This window comes from Anser brachyrhynchus (assembly GCF_964034855.1).
Source record: "Anser brachyrhynchus genome assembly, chromosome: 17".
NCBI classification, from domain to species: domain Eukaryota; kingdom Metazoa; phylum Chordata; class Aves; order Anseriformes; family Anatidae; genus Anser; species Anser brachyrhynchus.
The window spans coordinates 9880727-9899413 of NC_137710.1; the positions used below are offsets into that span (position 1 = coordinate 9880727).

The 18687-nt window shown below is 56.9% G+C and overlaps 1 protein-coding gene across 1 annotated transcript; it reads left to right on the plus strand.

Moving 5' to 3' along the window:
• The first annotated feature begins 33 nt into the window (after positions 1 to 33).
• Positions 34 to 18595, plus strand: MMP11 (matrix metallopeptidase 11). The gene is made up of 8 exons (XM_080559897.1): positions 34 to 275; positions 8773 to 9023; positions 10238 to 10381; positions 11377 to 11510; positions 14124 to 14371; positions 14529 to 14742; positions 16489 to 16746; positions 17661 to 18595. The coding sequence occupies exons 1-8, from the start codon at positions 183 to 185 to the stop codon at positions 17792 to 17794; spliced, it is 1476 nt and encodes a 491-aa protein (XP_080416023.1). The 5' UTR covers positions 34 to 182; the 3' UTR covers positions 17795 to 18595.
• The last annotated feature ends 92 nt before the right edge of the window (positions 18596 to 18687 follow it).

An 18687-nucleotide genomic window follows, 5' to 3' on the forward strand; every position in this document is an offset into this window, starting at 1 on the left:
CGGCCGCGTCCCCTCAGCCCCGCAGCGCCGCGGCCCGGCGAGGGGAGAACAAAAGGGCGGGCGGGCGGGGGCTGAGGGGGGGATAAAAGGCGCCGCGGGACACCCCCATCGCCACCGCCACACGCACACCCCTAACCCGCCCCTCAGCCCCGGCCCATGTCCGAGCCCGGCCGCCGCCCGGCATGGCCCGGCCGCCGCTGCCCGCCGCCGCCCTGCTCGCCGCCGCCCTGCTGCACTGCGCGCCCGCCGCGCCCGCCCGCCGCCCGCACAAGCCGGTGAGTTTGGGGGGGTCCCACGGGGGTTGGGGGTCCCACGGGGGTTCGGGGTCCCACGGGGGCTGCAGGCAGAGGAGAGCTCGCTGGGGACGGGAGAGGAGGGGTGGGCGAGGAGAGCTGGCGGGAGGGGGGCTCTGGGACTTTGGGGGGCTCTGGGGGGCTTTCGGGGGGCCCTGGTGGGCTTGGGGGGGGGCTCTGTGGTTTTGGGGGGGGCTCTAGGGTTTCTTCTTGCTCCTGCCAGGCACCCGAGCCACGAGCAGCTGTCTGTGAGGGACTCGGATGGGAGCAGACAGAGGGCTCCTTGTGCTGGGAGTTGGGTTATCGGATCCGCGCGCCGCCGGCGTGCCATAAAGCGGTGACAGCGAGCGCCCGGTAGCAGCCCGGGGGATTAGCTCAGGTTCTGCGGGGGGTTTGTTATCGGCTCTGTCATCCGAGCGCTTTCTAACTTGGCTGCTAAATAGGCTGTGGGCTGGGACTTGGCACAGCGCAGCCTTGGCCCCCAACGTGCTGGTGGTATTCCCAACAAAATGTCACCGCGCTCGGCTCCGCCGCTGAGGAAGGTGAGCCGGGTGCCCCCGCAGCCATGGCACCGCTCTCCACGCTTGTTTCACGCAGACCCGAGCGCAGCAAGCCGCGGGCTGGGTGGTGTGTGGGGAGGGCAGGGCTCCGCCGGCGTACGGCCGCCGACGGCTGGTTCGTGCGGGACGTGTGCCGGGCTGGCGGGGTGCCTCGCGCTCGGCCGTGCGCACGCCGAGAAGCTGCTGCTCCTAGAGGGACCCGGCAGCCTCTGGTCCTGCTCCTGCTGCCACCAAGGACCCGTGGGGATCCCAGGGGACAGGGAAGCCAGCCGTGGGTTTCACACCTTCGGTCTTGTCCGTCTGCGACTCTCACTTTTGTGTCCTTTCGATGTGTGTGCAGCGCTGACTGCTTGCACAGGTTGGTTAGGGCCCCCCAGTTGGGAGCCGGCTGCCCCGAGGTGGTTTCCTCCTCGCCCTGGGACAGTGCTCTCTGTCCTGAGTGCTCGTACTTTTGTCCTGGCTGCAGTAACTCCATGTGATGCTCCTACAAATATGTTTTGTTAGGGAACATTTCGTGCTGATGTGTTTGACCAGCCATGTGGAGTTCGGGGTTGTAAATCGATGTTTCATTTGGTCTTTGTGGAGATGGTGGCCGCACTGGTTTGCGGTTTGAAATGGACAGATGTTTTCCCATCCTTTCATATAGATGTCTTCTCCATCCCAAATAGATTGCTCTTTGGGTACATGTTCCTTAGCTGGTGTCAAGGCTTCTGAAGGTCATTCTGGTGCCTCTGAGGTACAGCCAGTGGTTGCTTTCACATACAAGTAAGGTGACAGCAACACCTCGTCCCTCTCCTAGCACCCGAGCCAGGGCACACATCAATGTGGAGCGGCTGAAGGGGGACTGCTGGGTTGGCAGTAGCCTGTACACAAGTTTCTGGCCTCACCCCTTCTCTGCCCTCTCATAAGAGAGCTCTGCCATGCCATCACATGTTCTCCTGGCTGTTTTCACTCCCTCTGCACAAGGAGATGTTTCCCCATGTCTAACTGCAGCTATCTTCCTCCCTGTGCACCTTGTGCTGGCGGGTGATGAATGAGAAAGGAGCCAAAGGGCTGAGCTGGGAAGAGACTCGCTCCTAGGAGACAGAAGTTGGTGACCTCCTCGAGCTGTGCTAGTAGAAGGGGTGGGCACGGACCATGCTGCCAGCACCTCGCACCACGACTGGGGCTGTTAGGTGCTCCAGCACCAAGTCACAACAGCAGTAGTTTGGGGATGGAGGGGAAACAGGGGTTAAGATTCATTTTAAGACCCAGCTGCACAGCGCAAATTGCAGAAGAAGCTGTGTTCTTTGTAGCAAACTTCACAGCCCTCCTTCACTTTTACATTAACACCTAAAGAAAGAGAAAACTGAGAGCAAAACACAGGCGGTGCCTGGTGTCCACTGTAAAACTTGAGAACAAAAGAGCTGCAGTCCTCGGGGCAGTGCACGCGCGCACGCTGAATTCCTGCATTGCTTCCGTCTCCCCTGGGAAATCCAAGTCAGTCCCTTCGCTGGGAAACTCTCTCTCGGTGGAGAAGCGGTGGCACCTCCCCAGCTGCCAGCATCGTCGCTCGGAGCCGTACCCTGTGGCTGTCCCCCTGCAGCCTGCGGGTCCCCGGGGTGCCCTGTGCTGCCCTCCCTGCAGGCGCCGGGGGGGAGCGAGCCGGCGAGGCAGCTCCTGCAGGAAGGGTTTGATTTGCACTGTTTGGTTTGGCTATTTAAATACTGCAGTGAGTGTTGGGGTAATTTTAGGCATGTTTATCCTCTGCTCTGGGAGAGACTCAAGACACATGTAAGCAGTTATTCTCCAGCGGGCTTGTTGTGTTTGTGCTTTCACATGCAACACACGCACACCCTGCAGTGTGGCAGACTCGGGCGGTGCTGAGCAAGCGGGCTGGAAAGGGAGAAAAGGGCAGCGAGGAGAGGAGCACTTTGGGGCAGACCCCCATGCACTTTACTCGCTCCCCTGTGCACATCCTGCCCGGCAGCGTAGCTCCGGGGGCTTGCAGCGGCAGGGTGCAGGTGTAGGTCTGTTGTTTAAAAAGGGTCTTCTGTGGCAAAACTGTCCTGCGGTGACTTTTCACACCAGAGACAGCTCGTTCATAGTAATCCCAAGTATGGCAGACGGGTAACTGGGGGGTTCCTGGATATTCTTACACTGTACTGATATGCAGCCTGTACCACAAATGGAAGCACTGCTGAATCTGCTTCGAGCTGTTCTCCTCACCGTGGGATTTAAGCAGCGGAGCCATCGTCATCTCACATAAGTGGCTCTGAAAATTAGCAGAGGGGAAAAACCCACCAGATATCTTCAGCAGATTTGGCAGGGAGACAGTGTTTGTGGGTTTGGAGGCTTCCCAGCCTGCACACCCGAGCAGAACATGCTCCCTGAGGGCAGAGCATTTCCCATAGCTCGGGAGAGGGCTGCACTGTGCCCAGTGGCTGTACCAGTGGGAGATGTCCTGGCTGCTGTCCTTGGGCTGAGCACCAGTAGCTCGTTGCTCACCTTAACTTGGGTGTAAATGCACAATGAACAAAATATCTCAACCCTGTCCCTCCTCTGGCTGGAGCGTGCAGCATCCTAGAGCAGTTCCTTGGTTTCAAGGGTATTTCTAGGTCATCAGCCTAAGGGCTCCTGAGACCTTTTGCTGTCCTGGCATCCTGGGGCTTGTTTCCTTGTAAGTACTCCTGTTTCTGGCAAACTGTTGCTTGGGTGACACCAGCAGTGTGGTCGCGGTGTTATTGGTGGAGTAGACTCACAAACTGTCACGTAATTAAAGTGTCTGATAATAAAAATAGTCCTGCAGTGTTTATTCATTTGCTTTCTCTTGTTACATTGGAGCCCGGGCCTTTTCATTGTGACTGTGGGCATAAACATTTGCAGTCTATAATGTTTCATGTTCCACGTTGCTTAGGAAAAATAAACATTTTCCCTTTTTTGTTGCCAACAACAACTATTGCCAAATAATCCGGAAACAAACTGTCAGGCCCCAAGAGGTCATGCTTGGTGGTGCCACGGAGTATGGGAGCGAGTGGAGAGGAACCTCCAACTGCGTGCACGAGGCCTGGCACTGCAGCACCTCCCGTTTGGCCAAGGTTTGGCCTTGCCCTTTGTGTTCCTTCTGCTCTGCCCTAGGACAGGGCTGCAGCCCAGCACAAAGGAGCCAGTCCTGTTACAGACGTATTTCGTGCAAGCAAAGAATTCCCAGTTAGAGGCGTTGGGAGACTGCCTCTTTCTGGGGGCAGGATCAATAAACCTGGTGGCTTTGCCTACGCATTATTTCCAGTGAGTTTCCATTGTTTCCATAAACAGCGCCTCTTGACCAGGAGCACGCTCGGCTCAGGGGCTGACCAGGCCACAAAAAAATCTGTCCTGGCCATGAACTTTCAGCTGTGGCATTCACACCTTTGCAGACATCCAGCACCACACTTCTGGGACGCAGCCTGTCCCCGTTCTCCACTCCAGATTGGAGTAGCTCCAGCTTTACTGCTAATTAGCAGCTGTAGCCACACTTTCAAATCCAACCCCTGCAAATCCATGCTGGGCTGAGAGGCAGGCTGGCCAAAATACTGGTACTCTGTGCACGAGGAAAACAGTGCTGATGTCAGGCAAGGACATTACTGCAGGCTGCTCAGGGGGTGCAGAGCCTCTGGGGGGCACAGCCACGCGACAGCGGTCAGAAGCAGGGTGCTGGAGCTCTCCTACATGAGAGTCGCCGGAGAAAACATCTCTGTTCTCCTTCCCCACACACTGAGCTAAGGGACGGAGTGCTCCACGGTGCAGACTCATAGGTGGGAGGAGGATAATCCTGCTAGCCAAAGGGGCAGCAGGTACCAGGGCCTTGCCAAACAGTCTGCGTAACAGAAGGAGAAAGGGAGAAATGAAAAAGCAGCGGCAGAAGGGACAGGGAGGTGGGGAGAAAACCCATCAGCTCATCTCCCAGCAGAAGAGGAAATAGCCCCCAGCGACAGGGGAAGTATCCGAGACTGATGAGATTCGTGCTGTAACTTGCCCAGTCCCCCCGATGTGACGGGAGGGGGTCGTCTTTCATGTCCGTGCTGCCGGAGCAGGCAGCAGCCCAGTCAGGGCGGTAATTAGCTGCACGACAGAAGACAAGTCTGCGTACAGGGCAGGCAGCAGAGGATGGACCCAGGCGGGGGAGAGCACCGAGACTGGCAGTGTCAGACAGCAGTCTCGCTCTTGAGTTTTTTATATACCCATTTTAGCTGTGCTGCTCCAGCTGCTTCTCCTGGGAGGCTCTGGGGGGCGAGTGCTGCCCAACATACTGAGGTTAAAGATGCTCCTGGCTCCTCGGGATGGCTGGGACACTTCCTGGGAAGCTTGGCTGGTGTTCATCTGGCCCCAGCAGAGCCAGAGTGATGTCTGTTGTGTCACAGCACTCAAGGGCTGATACAGCTGGAAGGAGCCGAGCGGGCAGTCTGCACCTCCACAGTGGTTTCTGCTCTCCCGTGGGATCTGTCCTTTCCCTCCTGTTCCCCCTCAGCCTTTTGGTCACAAGGCTGCTAGGAAGAGGCGCTTTCTTTGCGCAGCCCTCTCTGCCCACAGCTCTGTTCTTCTGCTGTCCTCACTGCCTTCTTCCCTTGGTTTCGGGCCTGGCAGCCCCTCAGTGCTTCTGTTGTGCAGACATTTTGCTGCTCAGTGTCTACTGCAAAGCCCTGGCCCCTTCCCCCGGCTGCAAGCTGCCTGTTCCCAAGCACAGCAGCCATCCCTGGCCGTGGGCTGTCCCGTGAAGGGCAGCGCAAGTGGCTGCACACAGCCTGAGCTGGAGGCTCAGAGGCAGGCCCGTGCATGGGAGGGTTTTGGGGGGCTGGGGGGCAGCCATCCCTGGGGGAGCTGGCAGGCTCCCTTCCCTGCAGCCCTCAGCTCCCCCCGGCCGGTGAAGGGGGATTGCTGGAGGGTGAGGCAGGCTCTCATCCTGTCCCTGCAGGCGTTGTCCCTGTGCTCTGATCCAGCTCTGCACTCTGAATGCCTTCCCTGGCTTGCAGGGACCTCCCTTTACTTCTGGTCTCCAGTAATCCCTTCCCCTCCTGTGCTGGGATGGGAGAAGTGGGGGTGCCCTGATGGTTACCCAGAAGCCGGCGCCTTCCTCGGCCTCTCCACAGGTTTGTACTCACTTCAGCAGCAGCACAGACGAAAACAAACCCCCAGGCATACAGCTGGGGCATGCCACAGCCTGGGAGAACAAAGCAGGAGCTCCCTGAAATTCCCACCCATCCCAGAGAGGGGTGGCTGCCGCGCGAGGTGGGAAGGATGCAGTCTCAAGCGAGAGGATGTCTTATCGAAGCCCTGGGAAGTGACTGCAGCGAGGTGTGTCCCAACAAGGAGGCTGAGATCTCCAGCCTGACACGTCTCCTGAGCATTGTTTGGCAAGTGGTTTCTGCCCGTAACATTTCCCCTTGCCGACTGCGCCTGCAGTGGCATTTTCCAGCCCTTTCCTGCCATCGTGTTAATGTCGGTGCAGTGACGGCAGAGAGCGACTCGCTGCCCTGCCTCCGTTTGTCTGGGGGCGAGTGGGCAGCAGGGCAGGTCTGACCTCCTGCCTCCGGCCAGGGCACCCACGGCGTCCCCTCCCTGGCCTGGTGTCCCCTCCCCGGCCCGGTCACGCAGCTGCCCGCAGCTCTGGGTGGCTGGAAGCTGGAGCTGGAGCCAGTGGCCTTAAGTTAACCAGAGAGACAAAACCAACCTCCCCTCTGCCCCTGCACAGGGGCTCCCTCAGGGCAAGAAGGAACCAGGCAATTCCTCCTCTGTGCCCCTGCTCGGAGGAGGGCGATAAATCTCCAGTTTACGCCAGTGCTCCCAGCCAGGAAGCCAGCAACCAACTTTCCCTCCACCCATCAGGCCCCCCGCAGTCTGAGTGGATCTCGTTAGCATAGCCAAGACAAAAAAAGCCCATCTGGATCAGCTTCAACTTGCCTACCTGCACGACTCCTGTCCCAGCTCCACAGCGAGGGCTTTCCCCAGGGTCCATCTCCACTCCTGCTCCCCACGTGCCTCAGAGCAGCCGCCCTGCGCCTCCTGGTCCCTGGGAACGCAGACATATTCATCACCCCATGGCAGCAGAGTGAGCCTGAGCAGTGTGAGCAGCACGAGGAGCTGAGAACCTTTCAGGCTGGGCTTAGGTGAAAAGCACCTGCAGACACAGCTGCCATCATGTGCTTAGCAGAGGGTCTCATGGGGGCTGAGAGCAAGGTGTTGGCCAGGACACGAACCTTATGAGTGCCTTCTGCCAGCTGTCCTGACATCAGCTGCCCACCCAGACAGCGTGCCAGGCAGCTCTCAGAATTCCTCTTGGAAGGACAGGTATCTATCTCCCGCCTGGCAGGGCTCCAGCGTTCAGTGGGAGCAGCCTGGTGCAGCCTCCCTCGGACCGGCCACCCCACGCGTCCTCCTTTCACTAAGCATTAGATGGAGGCCCTGTGCCACAGCTGGTGGGCTGGGCAGGCTTTGCTCTATGGGACGTAAAATGGCTTTTTTTGCACTTTTTAGTGAGCAGTTCCTGGTGTGTCAAAGTGCAGAGGGACACCAGGATGGGGTCAGTGCAGGGTGGCAGGTGCTGAGCCCCAGGCTGGCTGCAGGGGAGGACAAAGCAGAGGCTGGAGTGGTTACAGAAATACCAAGAGCAGGACACCTGAACTGCACCTCGTGCGACCTCCCTGGCTCCTGCGCCCGACTGTGCATCGCTCCGAGGCACGGGGCCATTGCAGAGTTGGAGCCCAGTAGCGGAATTAATGCCAAGGGCTTCACACTTCATGTCTGCCCGCATGAATGGGCTCATTGTAGGGGAGCAGAGCGACGGCAGCACGCTGATTACACGGCATCGTGGCAGTGCTGGCCTCACGCCAGCCCGGCCCTCGTGTCCCCAGCTGAGCAGAAGGAGAGCTGGGCTGGAAGAAGGCAGCGCTCTGCAGGGGAAGGAGGGGACCCCTAAACCTACCTGAGCCCTGTGGCACAGAGCCTGCCTGAGCAGAGATGTGTCACTGCTGCGCCTTGAGCCCTCCTGGTGTTCAAGCACCTTTAGATTTGGCTGCACAAAACCAGGCAAAAAAATCTGCACTTGGATCTGGGGCTTGCGCAGTGTGGATACGCAGGGACCAAGCACCCCCTCACCCCACAGGCCTCACAGCACATTGGAGATTAACCTTGGGTTGTGTATCGAGGCGGCTTGTGCCCCATAATCCTACTGTTAGGTGAGAAACCAATGTGAGTCAGCTAATTAGCACTAATTAATGCTGTGGAGGTGACCTTATCCCCAAGCAGTGCCACAGGCACAGTGAGGCGAGGGGAGATGGTCCTGTCCGTCCCTCTCCAGAATCAGTGACCTCAGGCAGTGACAGGAGCTGGAGGGACGGTCACTGCTGCTCTGTGCTGGGCTCCGAGTCACCCCCAGATCCGTGTGTCCCGCTCTCCTCTCCAGCCGTGAGGGCTGCTCACCACGCCAGGACACCACAGCGGGGAGAACAGGGAGCACAACTGCCTGCTGTTGGACTCAAGGCTTCCTCCCATTCACATCACCCCTACCAGGCCCAGGAGGGAATACAGGCTAAAAGGATGTGGGGCAAAGGGGGAGAATTTACTCCCTAGTGATTTGTTTCGTTTTTGGAGGGTCTGGTTCTCATCCACAGTTTGCAAAAGCATTTCCTGCAGGCCAGCTGCCAAGGAAAAGTGGACCAAAAATAGGCCGGTGCTTAGGGGGTGCCATGGCATCAGGCTGCTCCCAGGTGTGACCCAGCCTGGGAGCAGGAGCCCAGGGAATGAACAGGGGATATTTGTGGGGAGCAGGACGTGCCCTAGCAGCAGGGGAACAGCCGAGGGAGAGGTGGAACTCACCACTGCAGGACTGCTGTGGGCAGACAGCCATCACTGCATCGGGACCTCTCTTCCCAGACACAAGTCACGGCTTTGCTTTTCTCTCCTAGGACGTGGCTCGAAAACATCACACCTGGAAGGAGCAGAGTCCCTGGCTGCTGTCCCTGGTGAACGCCGTGGGGACCGGCGTGCCCACCAAGGGCTTCCCCATGGGCGCGGGTGAGCAGGCGGCTCGCTGGAACCCGCCCCGGTGCGGCGTGCCCGACCTGCCGGCGCTGCCGGACGGCCAGAACGGGCGCAACCGGCAGAAGCGGTTCGTCCTCTCGGGGGGACGCTGGGATAAGACCGACCTCACCTACAAGTAAGGAAGATGCAAAATGGGAGTGAGGACAGTTTGCTTCTCCCTCCCCGAACCTCTCCGTCTGATGTTCCCTGTCTGCAGCTCACACAGGGCTGCCCTCACCCAGGTATAGCCAGCCTGGCAGGGCAGCCACACACCAAGAACCACCAGCGGGATCGTAGCCAGCACCTCCCCATCCCCTCACACACAAGCTCCTCTAAAAGCAGCTGCTCACCCACTCCTGTCCAAACATCTTCTGTGCAGCCCCAGCATCATCCCCCGCACGTGCGTTCGCTTCCCAACATCAAACCCCACCTCACGCCGAGCGGAGCCTCCGCCACCAGCCCGCTCCTGCTGTGCTTTTGTCCCCCCCTCCCCGCCCCCGGCCACCTTTCTGTGGGATCAGCTCACAGTTTATTTTAAAAAGACCCTTTTATGCTGCTATTATTGATGTTCCCGTAAACAGGACTTCAGCGTAAAGTTTTGCCCAAATCAGCCCACACCTTCTCAATTGCAGATCTGCTGAGCAGGCTTCAGGGAGGGTTGTGCTTCCTGCCCAGCTGCCCACAGGGGCACAAGTGAAGGAGTGAGCGCAGTCATATGGACTTTGACAGCGTGTACATCACATTGTGTTTAATTGAGTGCGGGAGACTCTGTTCCTCATGGTGTTAGGAGGCTACAGATAACAGAAAGGCTTCTTCCTTTTTTTCTTTGGTCAAGTGTTAAAGGAAGAAACACAGCTGAGATGAACGCACACCAACACTGTTAATGGAAGGGAAAGAAAGCTCCCTCTGCGGCAGACCTGACACTCTGTTATGTTGTAGGGGGGCAGAAGAGGCACCAGCTGCTCTGAGCAAGCCCACGTTTCCAGGGGCAAAAAACGCAGAGGTTGAGGAGCTGACATCCCATCCCACCACTGCCAGGCACCTCTGTGGGGGTGGACTCACAGAGGACAGACCTGGAAAACGCTGCAGCCCTTCGCTCCAGAAAAACATAGCTCTGCGAAGCTCTGCAGAGAGCTCACCCACAGCCCAAAGGTTTTGGCACTGATGGGATTTGTTGCTTGGAAGAGGGTGCTAGAGCAGTGCCTCTGTGGACTGGAGATGCTCTGGTGTGGCAGAGAGGAGGGAGTGGCAGCCCTAACGCCACTGATCCTACAAATAGTGTCTTCATGACAGCAGCGTCCACGGGACAGCAGCTGATGCTCTCTTCACCTGCTGTCTGTTGCCTTTCAGAATTATCAGGTTCCCGTGGCAACTTGTAAAAGCCAAGGTGAGAAGGACCATCGAGGAAGCTCTGAAAGTCTGGAGCGATGTGACGCCGCTGACCTTCACCGAGGTGCAGGAGGGCCGGGCTGACATCGTCATCGATTTCACGAGGTGAGCGCGAGGTGAGCGCGGTGGGCAGCCGGAGCAGCACCCTGTGCGAGACCCCGGGCTGCAGCCGGGGTGCAGAGCTGCCAGCACTCAGCACAAGCACTTAAACACTCACATTTCTGCCTCCAGACGCAGGGATGTTTTTGTTTGCTGTCAGATGTGGGCTGCTTGGTGTAAGCGCAGCTGTTCCGTGCTGGCTGTGCGCAGTACCGTCACCGATCCTTCATTAATTTTCCGGGTACATTTACGTTCCTCTGCCCACAGGCTGTTTTCCCAAGTGTTTGTTTTGACGTTACATCTTCAGGTCCTCCATCCTGTCCCTTGACTGAAAACGTAACTGTCTGCCCAAAGACAAATATAGCTCCTTGGTTAAAAGAACCTTGGCTCTTGGCCTGAAATTCACTTTTGGCAAAAGACGCATGGGGGCAAAGACTTCCCTCTGCTGCCTGTTTGCACAAAACTAGTGACAGCAGTGGAGACTGTCCAAGCGGTGATGTGATTCACGTTCTGTGTATTTGCCTGTGCCTCCCTCAGCTCTCTAAAGCGGTCACATCTCTCGTGGGTTTCCTTCATTTGTCACCAGTGGGCTTGGCTTGAGCGAGGACCCGAGGGTTTGGCTGGGTTCTCTGCAGGCGGCCCCTCCGCATCCCCCCGCCGCTCAGCTGCGTCGGCTTGATCTCGGTTCTGGCAGCCACCTCCTTAATTCTTTAGGCTCCATCCTCAGCTTTGTGCTGAAAGCTGAGCAGGGGGAGGAGAGAAACATCCTGAGAAACCCATTAAAAATTCCCCAGGGCTTGGTGTGACTGGGCTCTGCCTCCTCGGTGCCCTGACGCAGAACCCAGTTTGGAACCCGGCGGGCTGCCGGTGGATCGCGGGATGCCTGCGGTGGCGGTGAGAGCTGCTGTCCCTTCGCAGCCGCTCCCCACCTCTGGCTGTGCGGTGCTGTGCACCTGAGCTACACGGCCGTCTGCCTGAGGTGTGCCGTGCTTTCCCCCCAGGTACTGGCACGGAGACAACTTGCCCTTCGACGGGCCCGGCGGGATCCTGGCGCACGCGTTCTTCCCCAAGACGCACCGGGAGGGGGACGTCCACTTTGACTACGACGAGACCTGGACGATTGGGAACAACCTGGGTACGGCACTGTTCTAAGGGGGCCCTGGGGGCTCCAGGATGCCCCCAAAGAAGTGATTTAATTGTGCTGCGAGCAGGGCCCTGTAAAACTGAGAGGCAGCCATCCTTTTTGCGGTATTGTCACCTCCCACCACGTACAAGCCTGCTGGCAGGTAGTGTTCGGGACTTTTCTCGTCACCTTCCAGCCACATCAAAGCCCGAGCCCAGCACGAGGACGCTGTGGTCCCGGTGAGGACAGAGGCTCCAGCACCGGGTGACACCCGGCACCGGGTGACACAGCAGCTGACACAAAAACAACGCCGTCCTCCAGAGGACAGCATAGCAGCCAGTCCTGCCTGCCCACAGAGCGTTTTCTCTTTGAACAAGTCCATAAAGGGAAGCCACCCAGGCTCCAGCTCTATCCCCGTGGCCTGGGAATGTTCTGACCATAAACAACGCCACAGCAAGTCAAGACTTTTTTTTTTGCTATTAATAGATCCACACTGGTAGCTCCCTGCTCGGGCACTCGGGGCCTGGCGTCAGGATCCATGAGATACCGCAGTGCTGCCTGGGGCCTGCTGGAGCAGCGCCCAGAGCATCCATTTCCACAAGACCCACCAAAATTAGTGCAGGGACAAAGAAACAATCACAAAACCCGAGTTCAAACCCTGCCTCCCTGGGGTTTCCCAAATATTTTGTCCACACCAGCATTCAGGGCTCTCAGCAGGTTGGCTCTGAGGGGGGTCAGGACCCTCACATCTCCTATTTGGTCCATGCTGCCCCAAAACAAGAACGACAGAGCACCAGGTCTTGCTGCAGAAGCCCTTCTGCTACCTAGGCATGGGTGGGCTCTGCTGCTTTGCACCCTCTGTCGGGGCTGCCTGTGTTGTTGAAGAATTTCCTACATTCTCCCACAGACAGTGTTGGAGGCAAACCAGGAACTGTCGGAAGAGATGCCAGTTCCTATCAGAATCCAGCCCTGTTCCGTGGCCTTTTTCCCTCTCTGCCTTCCATAAATAAATGTTGTAGAAGCTCTTTGCAGCTAATTGCCATTTAATATGCCGAAAAGAGCTTTATGATATAAACATGGTTTAATCCTTGCCTGAGCTCTCGGAGATGGGGAAATCCTTAGCCTCATGATACGGACGGGAGAGCAGGACTACGAGGAGGGGAAGGTGTGCTCCGGGGTTAGCCCGGAGCCGTGCGGGAGGCAGAAATCCACGCCGAGGACCTTCTGCGAGGGACAGCGATGCTCCCAGCACAGCTCCTGCAGGCGTGCTGTCGTTCACCTCCCCGGAGAATCTGACAGTGGTGCAGCAGATCTGCCAACACTGGAAAGCATCAAGCAAGGAGCCTGCCAAGCTAAACAGAAATGTCTGAAAGTTTGTAATTAATCACTGACGCAGAGATCCCACTTTCTCAGCTGCCCTAGATGTGTTGATTTAATTGTGTCAGTGCTACAAAAATCCATGGCTTCAACACGAAGCTGACCAGCAAGGAGGGCAGGGGCTCACCTTCCCCTCTGCCCTTCCCAGATGTCCTCCCAGCTGCAGCCCCGGTCCCGGTGCCCTGCTCCCCTGGGCCAGCAGGGAAATCCCACTTGGAGCAGCGAGACCAGCTGACTCCCAGCCCTGCCTTTCCCATCGCTTGGGCTGCAGCTCGGAGGATTTCTGGCTGAAGGCAAGTGAATGAATGCGCTGGGACTTGTCAACAAACGGCCTCGGCTTACCAGCTTTGCTGCCTAATGCCTCTCTTACAACTTTCCATACAATTTATCTACTTCAAAAAGGATCTGTTGGAAATAAAACCTGCCAGCCAAATGACATGTTTTTGCATACTGAAATCTGCTTTCCCCCCTCTCCTTTTGTAGATGCTGTGAAGTCATGTATTCCTAAAGTACAATCTCCCTTACATCCACCTGAGCCTGGCGAAGAAGGGCCAGGCCTTGGCACTGGAGGAATTTTTATGTGCTGGTTTTTAAATGTCACCTTCTTGCCACAACCCATAGCCAAGCAATAAGTGAGCTCCCTCTGCTGCCTGTGTGGCAGCTGCCACTCACGGGCTCTAACCCCGCAGGCTTCCCCACCGACACCGGCAGCTGCCACAGCGGACACAGACACGATCTGAACACGACTTGTTGCATTACACTACAAGCCTGGGTGGACAAAAACCAGCCTTCCCACCTCGCCACCTACTTGTATGGGCCAGATTCCTTCTCTCTGCTAAATTCTCCTGTCCAAAAGCACATGGAAAACATTTTCTTTCCTGATAGTCAAGGAGTGCAGAAGCCCCCAGAGACAGTTACAAATTACCAACATGCCCAGGCTAATACCTGAGTGTCTGAATTCACTCGCAGCGCTCCAGAATTAGTGGATCCCTTTAATTATGCCCTTTGATTCCTTAAAAATACAAACAAGATGTAGAGCTACGTGGGAAAACGCCAGAACAACCTGAGAGCCCAGTAGCCAAGGCAGATTTCTCTCGCCACACGTTAGACTCCTGCAGCATACCTCTGCATTGCCAGGAGCTGACGAGCAGCAGAAATGAGCCTAAGGGGCAGGCACCCTCTCTGCAGGCACAGCTTGCCCATCTCCCTCAGGTAGGCAAAAGCGTCTCCCGTCTCCTCCCTTTGCAGGCACTGACCTCCTCCAGGTGGCTGCTCACGAGTTCGGCCACGTCCTGGGCTTGCAGCACACGGCTGTCTCCAAGTCTCTGATGTCTCCTTTCTACATCTTCCGCTATCCGCTGAGCCTGAGCGAGGATGACAAGCAAGGTATCCAGTACCTCTATGGGAAACCCAAGCTGGATCCCGAGCCAACCCCAACGCAGCCAGCAGAGCTGCCCCAGCCAGACCTTGAAACGAACGAGATCACCAACGTGGAGGTGAGTGAACAGCTCGTCTCTGCCTCCTCTAACACCGGGGCTTGTTCCCAGCTGCTGGGACTGTCTTCCCCAGGAGGGATGTCCCGTCAGCTGAACCCAGGCTGGGTGAGGGGGGCTCCCGCGGGTCCAAGCCGCTGACCAGGCCGTGCTTTGGCAGTCTGTGCAGCCCGACGCCTGCGACACGGCTTTCGACGCCGCGGCCACCATCCGGGGCGAGCTGTTCTTCTTCACATCCCGCTACGTGTGGCGGCTCCGAGCTGGAAAGCTGCAGGCTGGCTACCCAGCTCTGGCCTCTCGTCACTGGCAGGGGATCCCAAGCTCTGTGGATGCCACCTTCGAGGACCCTCTGGGCAATATCTGGTTTTTCCAAGGTAAGAGCTGGACTGGGATCAGACGGCTCAGAAGTGCGTCTTCTTTACTGAGGGGTATTCAGGACCCAACAAGTCCCTTGGAAGAGAAACCTTCCAGACGTCCTCAGTAAATCAGTGATCCTTGCTGTTTGTTCCTTTCTCTGTTTAGTTCAAACTTTTTAGCAGATATTGAGGGGGAAAGAGAGAAGGAAGGGTCGTTTTTAGTTTAGACACAGCCAAAGTATCCCATTCTCCTCCTCTGAAACACAAATGTTTGTTTTGATATTCTGCCCTGGCAATGCTGCTGGCAGAAGAGGAGGAAAGAAACACTTGCTCCATCTTCCTTGGGGACAGAAACAGGAGGAGAAAAAGAAACAAAAAGTCTTCCCTGCAACAGAGCCCTCTGCAAGATGAGTGGAGGCCATTGTGCTTCCAGCAGCCCCAGTTGAGGGAAGATGGGAATGGGAGCAAGCACCACTATTAGACACTCTAAAACCTCCCACCAGCTGTCCTGGATGCAGAGCTCCTGTAGTACCCCAAGACTGTGCAAGCCCACATCCAGGCAACCTCCAGCCACTGCAGGGGTTAAAAACCAGTCACCCACGGTGGGGCCAGACCTCCTCGTGGCCATCTCTGTAGTTCAAGACCTGCAACGAACCCTGTTTCAGCTCCGCCGTTTTCTCTAATGCTCTTTCCAAGCATGAAATTAACAGCAGGGATGCAGAATGTAGCTACCCAGCTGCCCTGGGTGTGCGTGCCCTGTCTGCACACCATGAGACGAGCACCAGAGAACAGAGTGGCTTTGCAGGCAGTGTTCCTGCATAAACAGATTGCTTAGCACCTCACCTGCAGACGAGGGTTTACAGTGTGAAAATTGGCAGGCTCCCACCATGAGTTAAAATGAGATAAGGGGAAAGTATTACATGCCGTAGGGTAATTAGAGATTCCCGTTTTAATCTAAACTGGAAATATGCTCCCAGTCTGCTTCAGCGTGGCAACTTCTTCCTGGTTTCTGTAGCTTCCTTCTTTACACCGCATGCCCCCCTTGTGCCCGTGCATGCCCAGGTACGATCTCCAAGAGCTGAGCTGGCAGGGTAGGGGCAGGTCCCTGCGCTGTCCCACACAGAAATGTGGCACACAAGGAACGTGTCCCTCCCAATCAGGCCATGACCCATTTTGCTTATCTGCCCCCACTTGGCAGCCCCAGGCTTCACCACAGAGGTGTTGCAGGAATCAGCCTTTGTCCTGTCAAACTCCACAGCTTTGTACGTTTCTTTATCCAGCAACGGGTTCTGCTCTTCCTTCAACGTGACCAGAGCAAACTCAAAGCCCCCGGCTGATTCATCTCCCCAAAGGACTGCAGCCAGTCCCATCGGAGTGGAGCAGGCAGAGAGAAACATCCTTCCGCACGCACACAGGGCTCTCCAACACCACGACAACGAGCCTCTGAGAAGCCAGGCAGGGCAGCCTGGCAGCTCAGAAGGAAAGCCAAATCTTTCATTATAACTTCCACAAATACAGACGAGGCAGCTGCTAAAAGAGCCCTCCTCATCCCACCATTGACAGCTCTGGGTTGGACTGAGGGGGGAATTCTACACTTTGCCCTCCTGGCACTGTGGGCACTATCAGCGACAGTGTGCCTCTTGCCAACAGCTCTCCCTGGGAGCTCTGCCAAGGCATCAGCTCCACTTCTGCAACTCACTGCCAAATTATCTGACATCAAAGAGCTTCTGAACCTGTCTCTCCCCTTTTCTGCCTCCTCACCAGATTCTCAGTACTGGATTTACGATGGCGAGAGACGGGTCTCTGGTCCCACTCCGATCGTGGAGCTGGGCCTCCCTGCTTCCCCCGTGCAGGCAGCTCTGGTGTGGGGGGCTGAGAAGAACAAGATCTACATCTTCAGTGGAGGCAACTACTGGCGCTTCAACCCTCACACCCGCCAGGTGGACAACATCTACCCGCGGACCATGGCCGACTGGCGTGGGGTCCCTCAGGAGATCGATGCTGCTTTTCAGGATGAGTTTGGTCAGTGCCAGCAGGGACAGGGCCTGCTCTGGGGTGGGCGCTCGGCCTGACGCCACCTCCCAGCTGGAAGGTTTAGACATTTGGTAGCTGGGGACACTTCTCAGCCTAGCACATGCCGTGTAGTGTATAGAGAGCGAGGCAGCTCCCTCCGGTAGGTAGGGAACTGAAGCTTTTCATGAAAGTGAGAAGCTTTATAATTATTAGTTGGAACAATCAACATTTAAGCACCTGATACAGAAAACTCAAACTTCTGACAAAGAAACAGTCAGAGTCCTACCTAGCTGTTAACCACTCCCAATACAGGCATTGATGAGAGGACAGCAGAAACTGTGCCCACAATTCAGCCGAGGCAGCTGTGCTAGTGAACAGGCTGCTTTCAGTATCACCGTCCCCCCAGATGTGCCCCATGCTGCACACAGCGTCGCGGTGCCGCAGAAATACCTGGGACAGCTGGGTGCTGGGGACGATGGATGCAGCGACTCCCTCTGCTCCCTCCGGGCGTGGAGTGGCTCCCCAGTGCTTCCAGAGCCTGCATCCCAGAGCAGTTTCCTCGTAGTAAAGGGTGTTCCACAGCAGTTCTTCACAAGCTCCCTGCCACAGGCCCTGATCGGGTCCTAGGCACCCTCTGCTCTTGTAAGGCCAGGCCACTGCATGAGTACAGCATATTTACAACCACCAGCTATATAAAATAAACTCCATCCTGTCTACACTCCTGTCAGAACTAAAACTGTGTGAAAGAAGAGTGTAAGCCACAAACCTGGATTCAGGTGAAATGAATCTAGCAGCATTTCCTGCCTCCTCCAGGCTCTCTTTTGGTATTAAACATGCTGTGGGGAGTCAACAAGACAAAATGCTAGGAAAGAGCTGAGCTGTGCAAACCCTGTCTCTCCTAACCTTTCCTCTCTCATTCCCAGGTTTTGCCTATTTCCTGAGAGGCCGAGACTACTGGAAGTTCGATCCCGTCCAGGTGAAGGTGCTGGAGGGCTACCCGCGCCACATCAGCCAGGACTTCTTCAGCTGCACACCCTCCTCCAACTCCTTCAGATGAGGGGGGTGCTTGTGTCCCCCCATTTCCCTTCCATCACCCTGACCTCCTGCAGCCACACAGAGGGCTCCCTCTGCCATTCATGGCTTCCTTGCAGGCCCAGTGTCTGACACAGCAGGTGTCTGTCACAGCAAGTGACAAAGTTTGCTCCTCTCCTCTTCCAGCAGCCCCAGCTTCAGTTGCTATCAATACAAAAGCGTCCGCCGTGTTCTTCACAGACGAGAGCCCTGAACCCTTAACGCGGCCAGGCTCTTCCAGCAATAGCATCCCAAAAGCCATCAAGCCAGCCTGGAAAGGGATCACAGTCTTCTACTTAACCCGGACCCCATCACGCAGAACTGACTTGATGGCATTTCCTATGTTTACGTAGCTCACGAGGGCAGCCCTTTGGCTGTTCCAGCCATTGGCCTCAGAGGACGCCTTCCGCTGAGGCAGCGTCCCCAGCGTGAGCCGGGGAGCTTTGAAGACACCGAGTACCCGTGGAGGAGCTCGGACGCTTCTCCGGGCTGCGGCTGTGGATGGCCCAGCTCCGGGCTCTACGCTATCAGTAGCATGCATGAGAGTTCCCTATGAACCTGTGTGCGGACAACGCGTGACGCCAGGTCCCAGCGCTGGACGCTGCCCTGGTGCCCCGCGCTTGGCGGCGGCTCCTGGCGCTCATGCAGGCAGAGAAAAGGCGGCAGCACCGGGCCGCCTCCCTCCGTCCCTCCCTCCGCGGGTGTAAATGTTTGTACGACGTGTATAAACCCTCCTTATATATACTGTGTATATATTTATGTACCAATAAACCGCCTCTTTTCTACGTGCCGCCTTGCCTTCGCCTCGGCGCGGCCGTTAACGGCCTCGGCGCGCAGCGAGGCGCCAAGGGGCGGGCAGGGCCGGCTGCGGGCGGGCAG

Excerpts from the sequence above, each read along its gene's own strand:
- MMP11 (XM_080559897.1), top strand. The coding sequence starts at position 183 with ATGGCCCGGCCGCCGCTGCCCGCCGCCGCCCTGCTCGCCGCCGCCCTG. Across the intron at positions 10,382-11,376 it reads ATCGTCATCGATTTCACGAG|GTACTGGCACGGAGACAACT; the intron begins GTGAGCGCGAGG and ends CTTTCCCCCCAG. Across the intron at positions 11,511-14,123 it reads GACGATTGGGAACAACCTGG|GCACTGACCTCCTCCAGGTG; the intron begins GTACGGCACTGT and ends CTCCCTTTGCAG.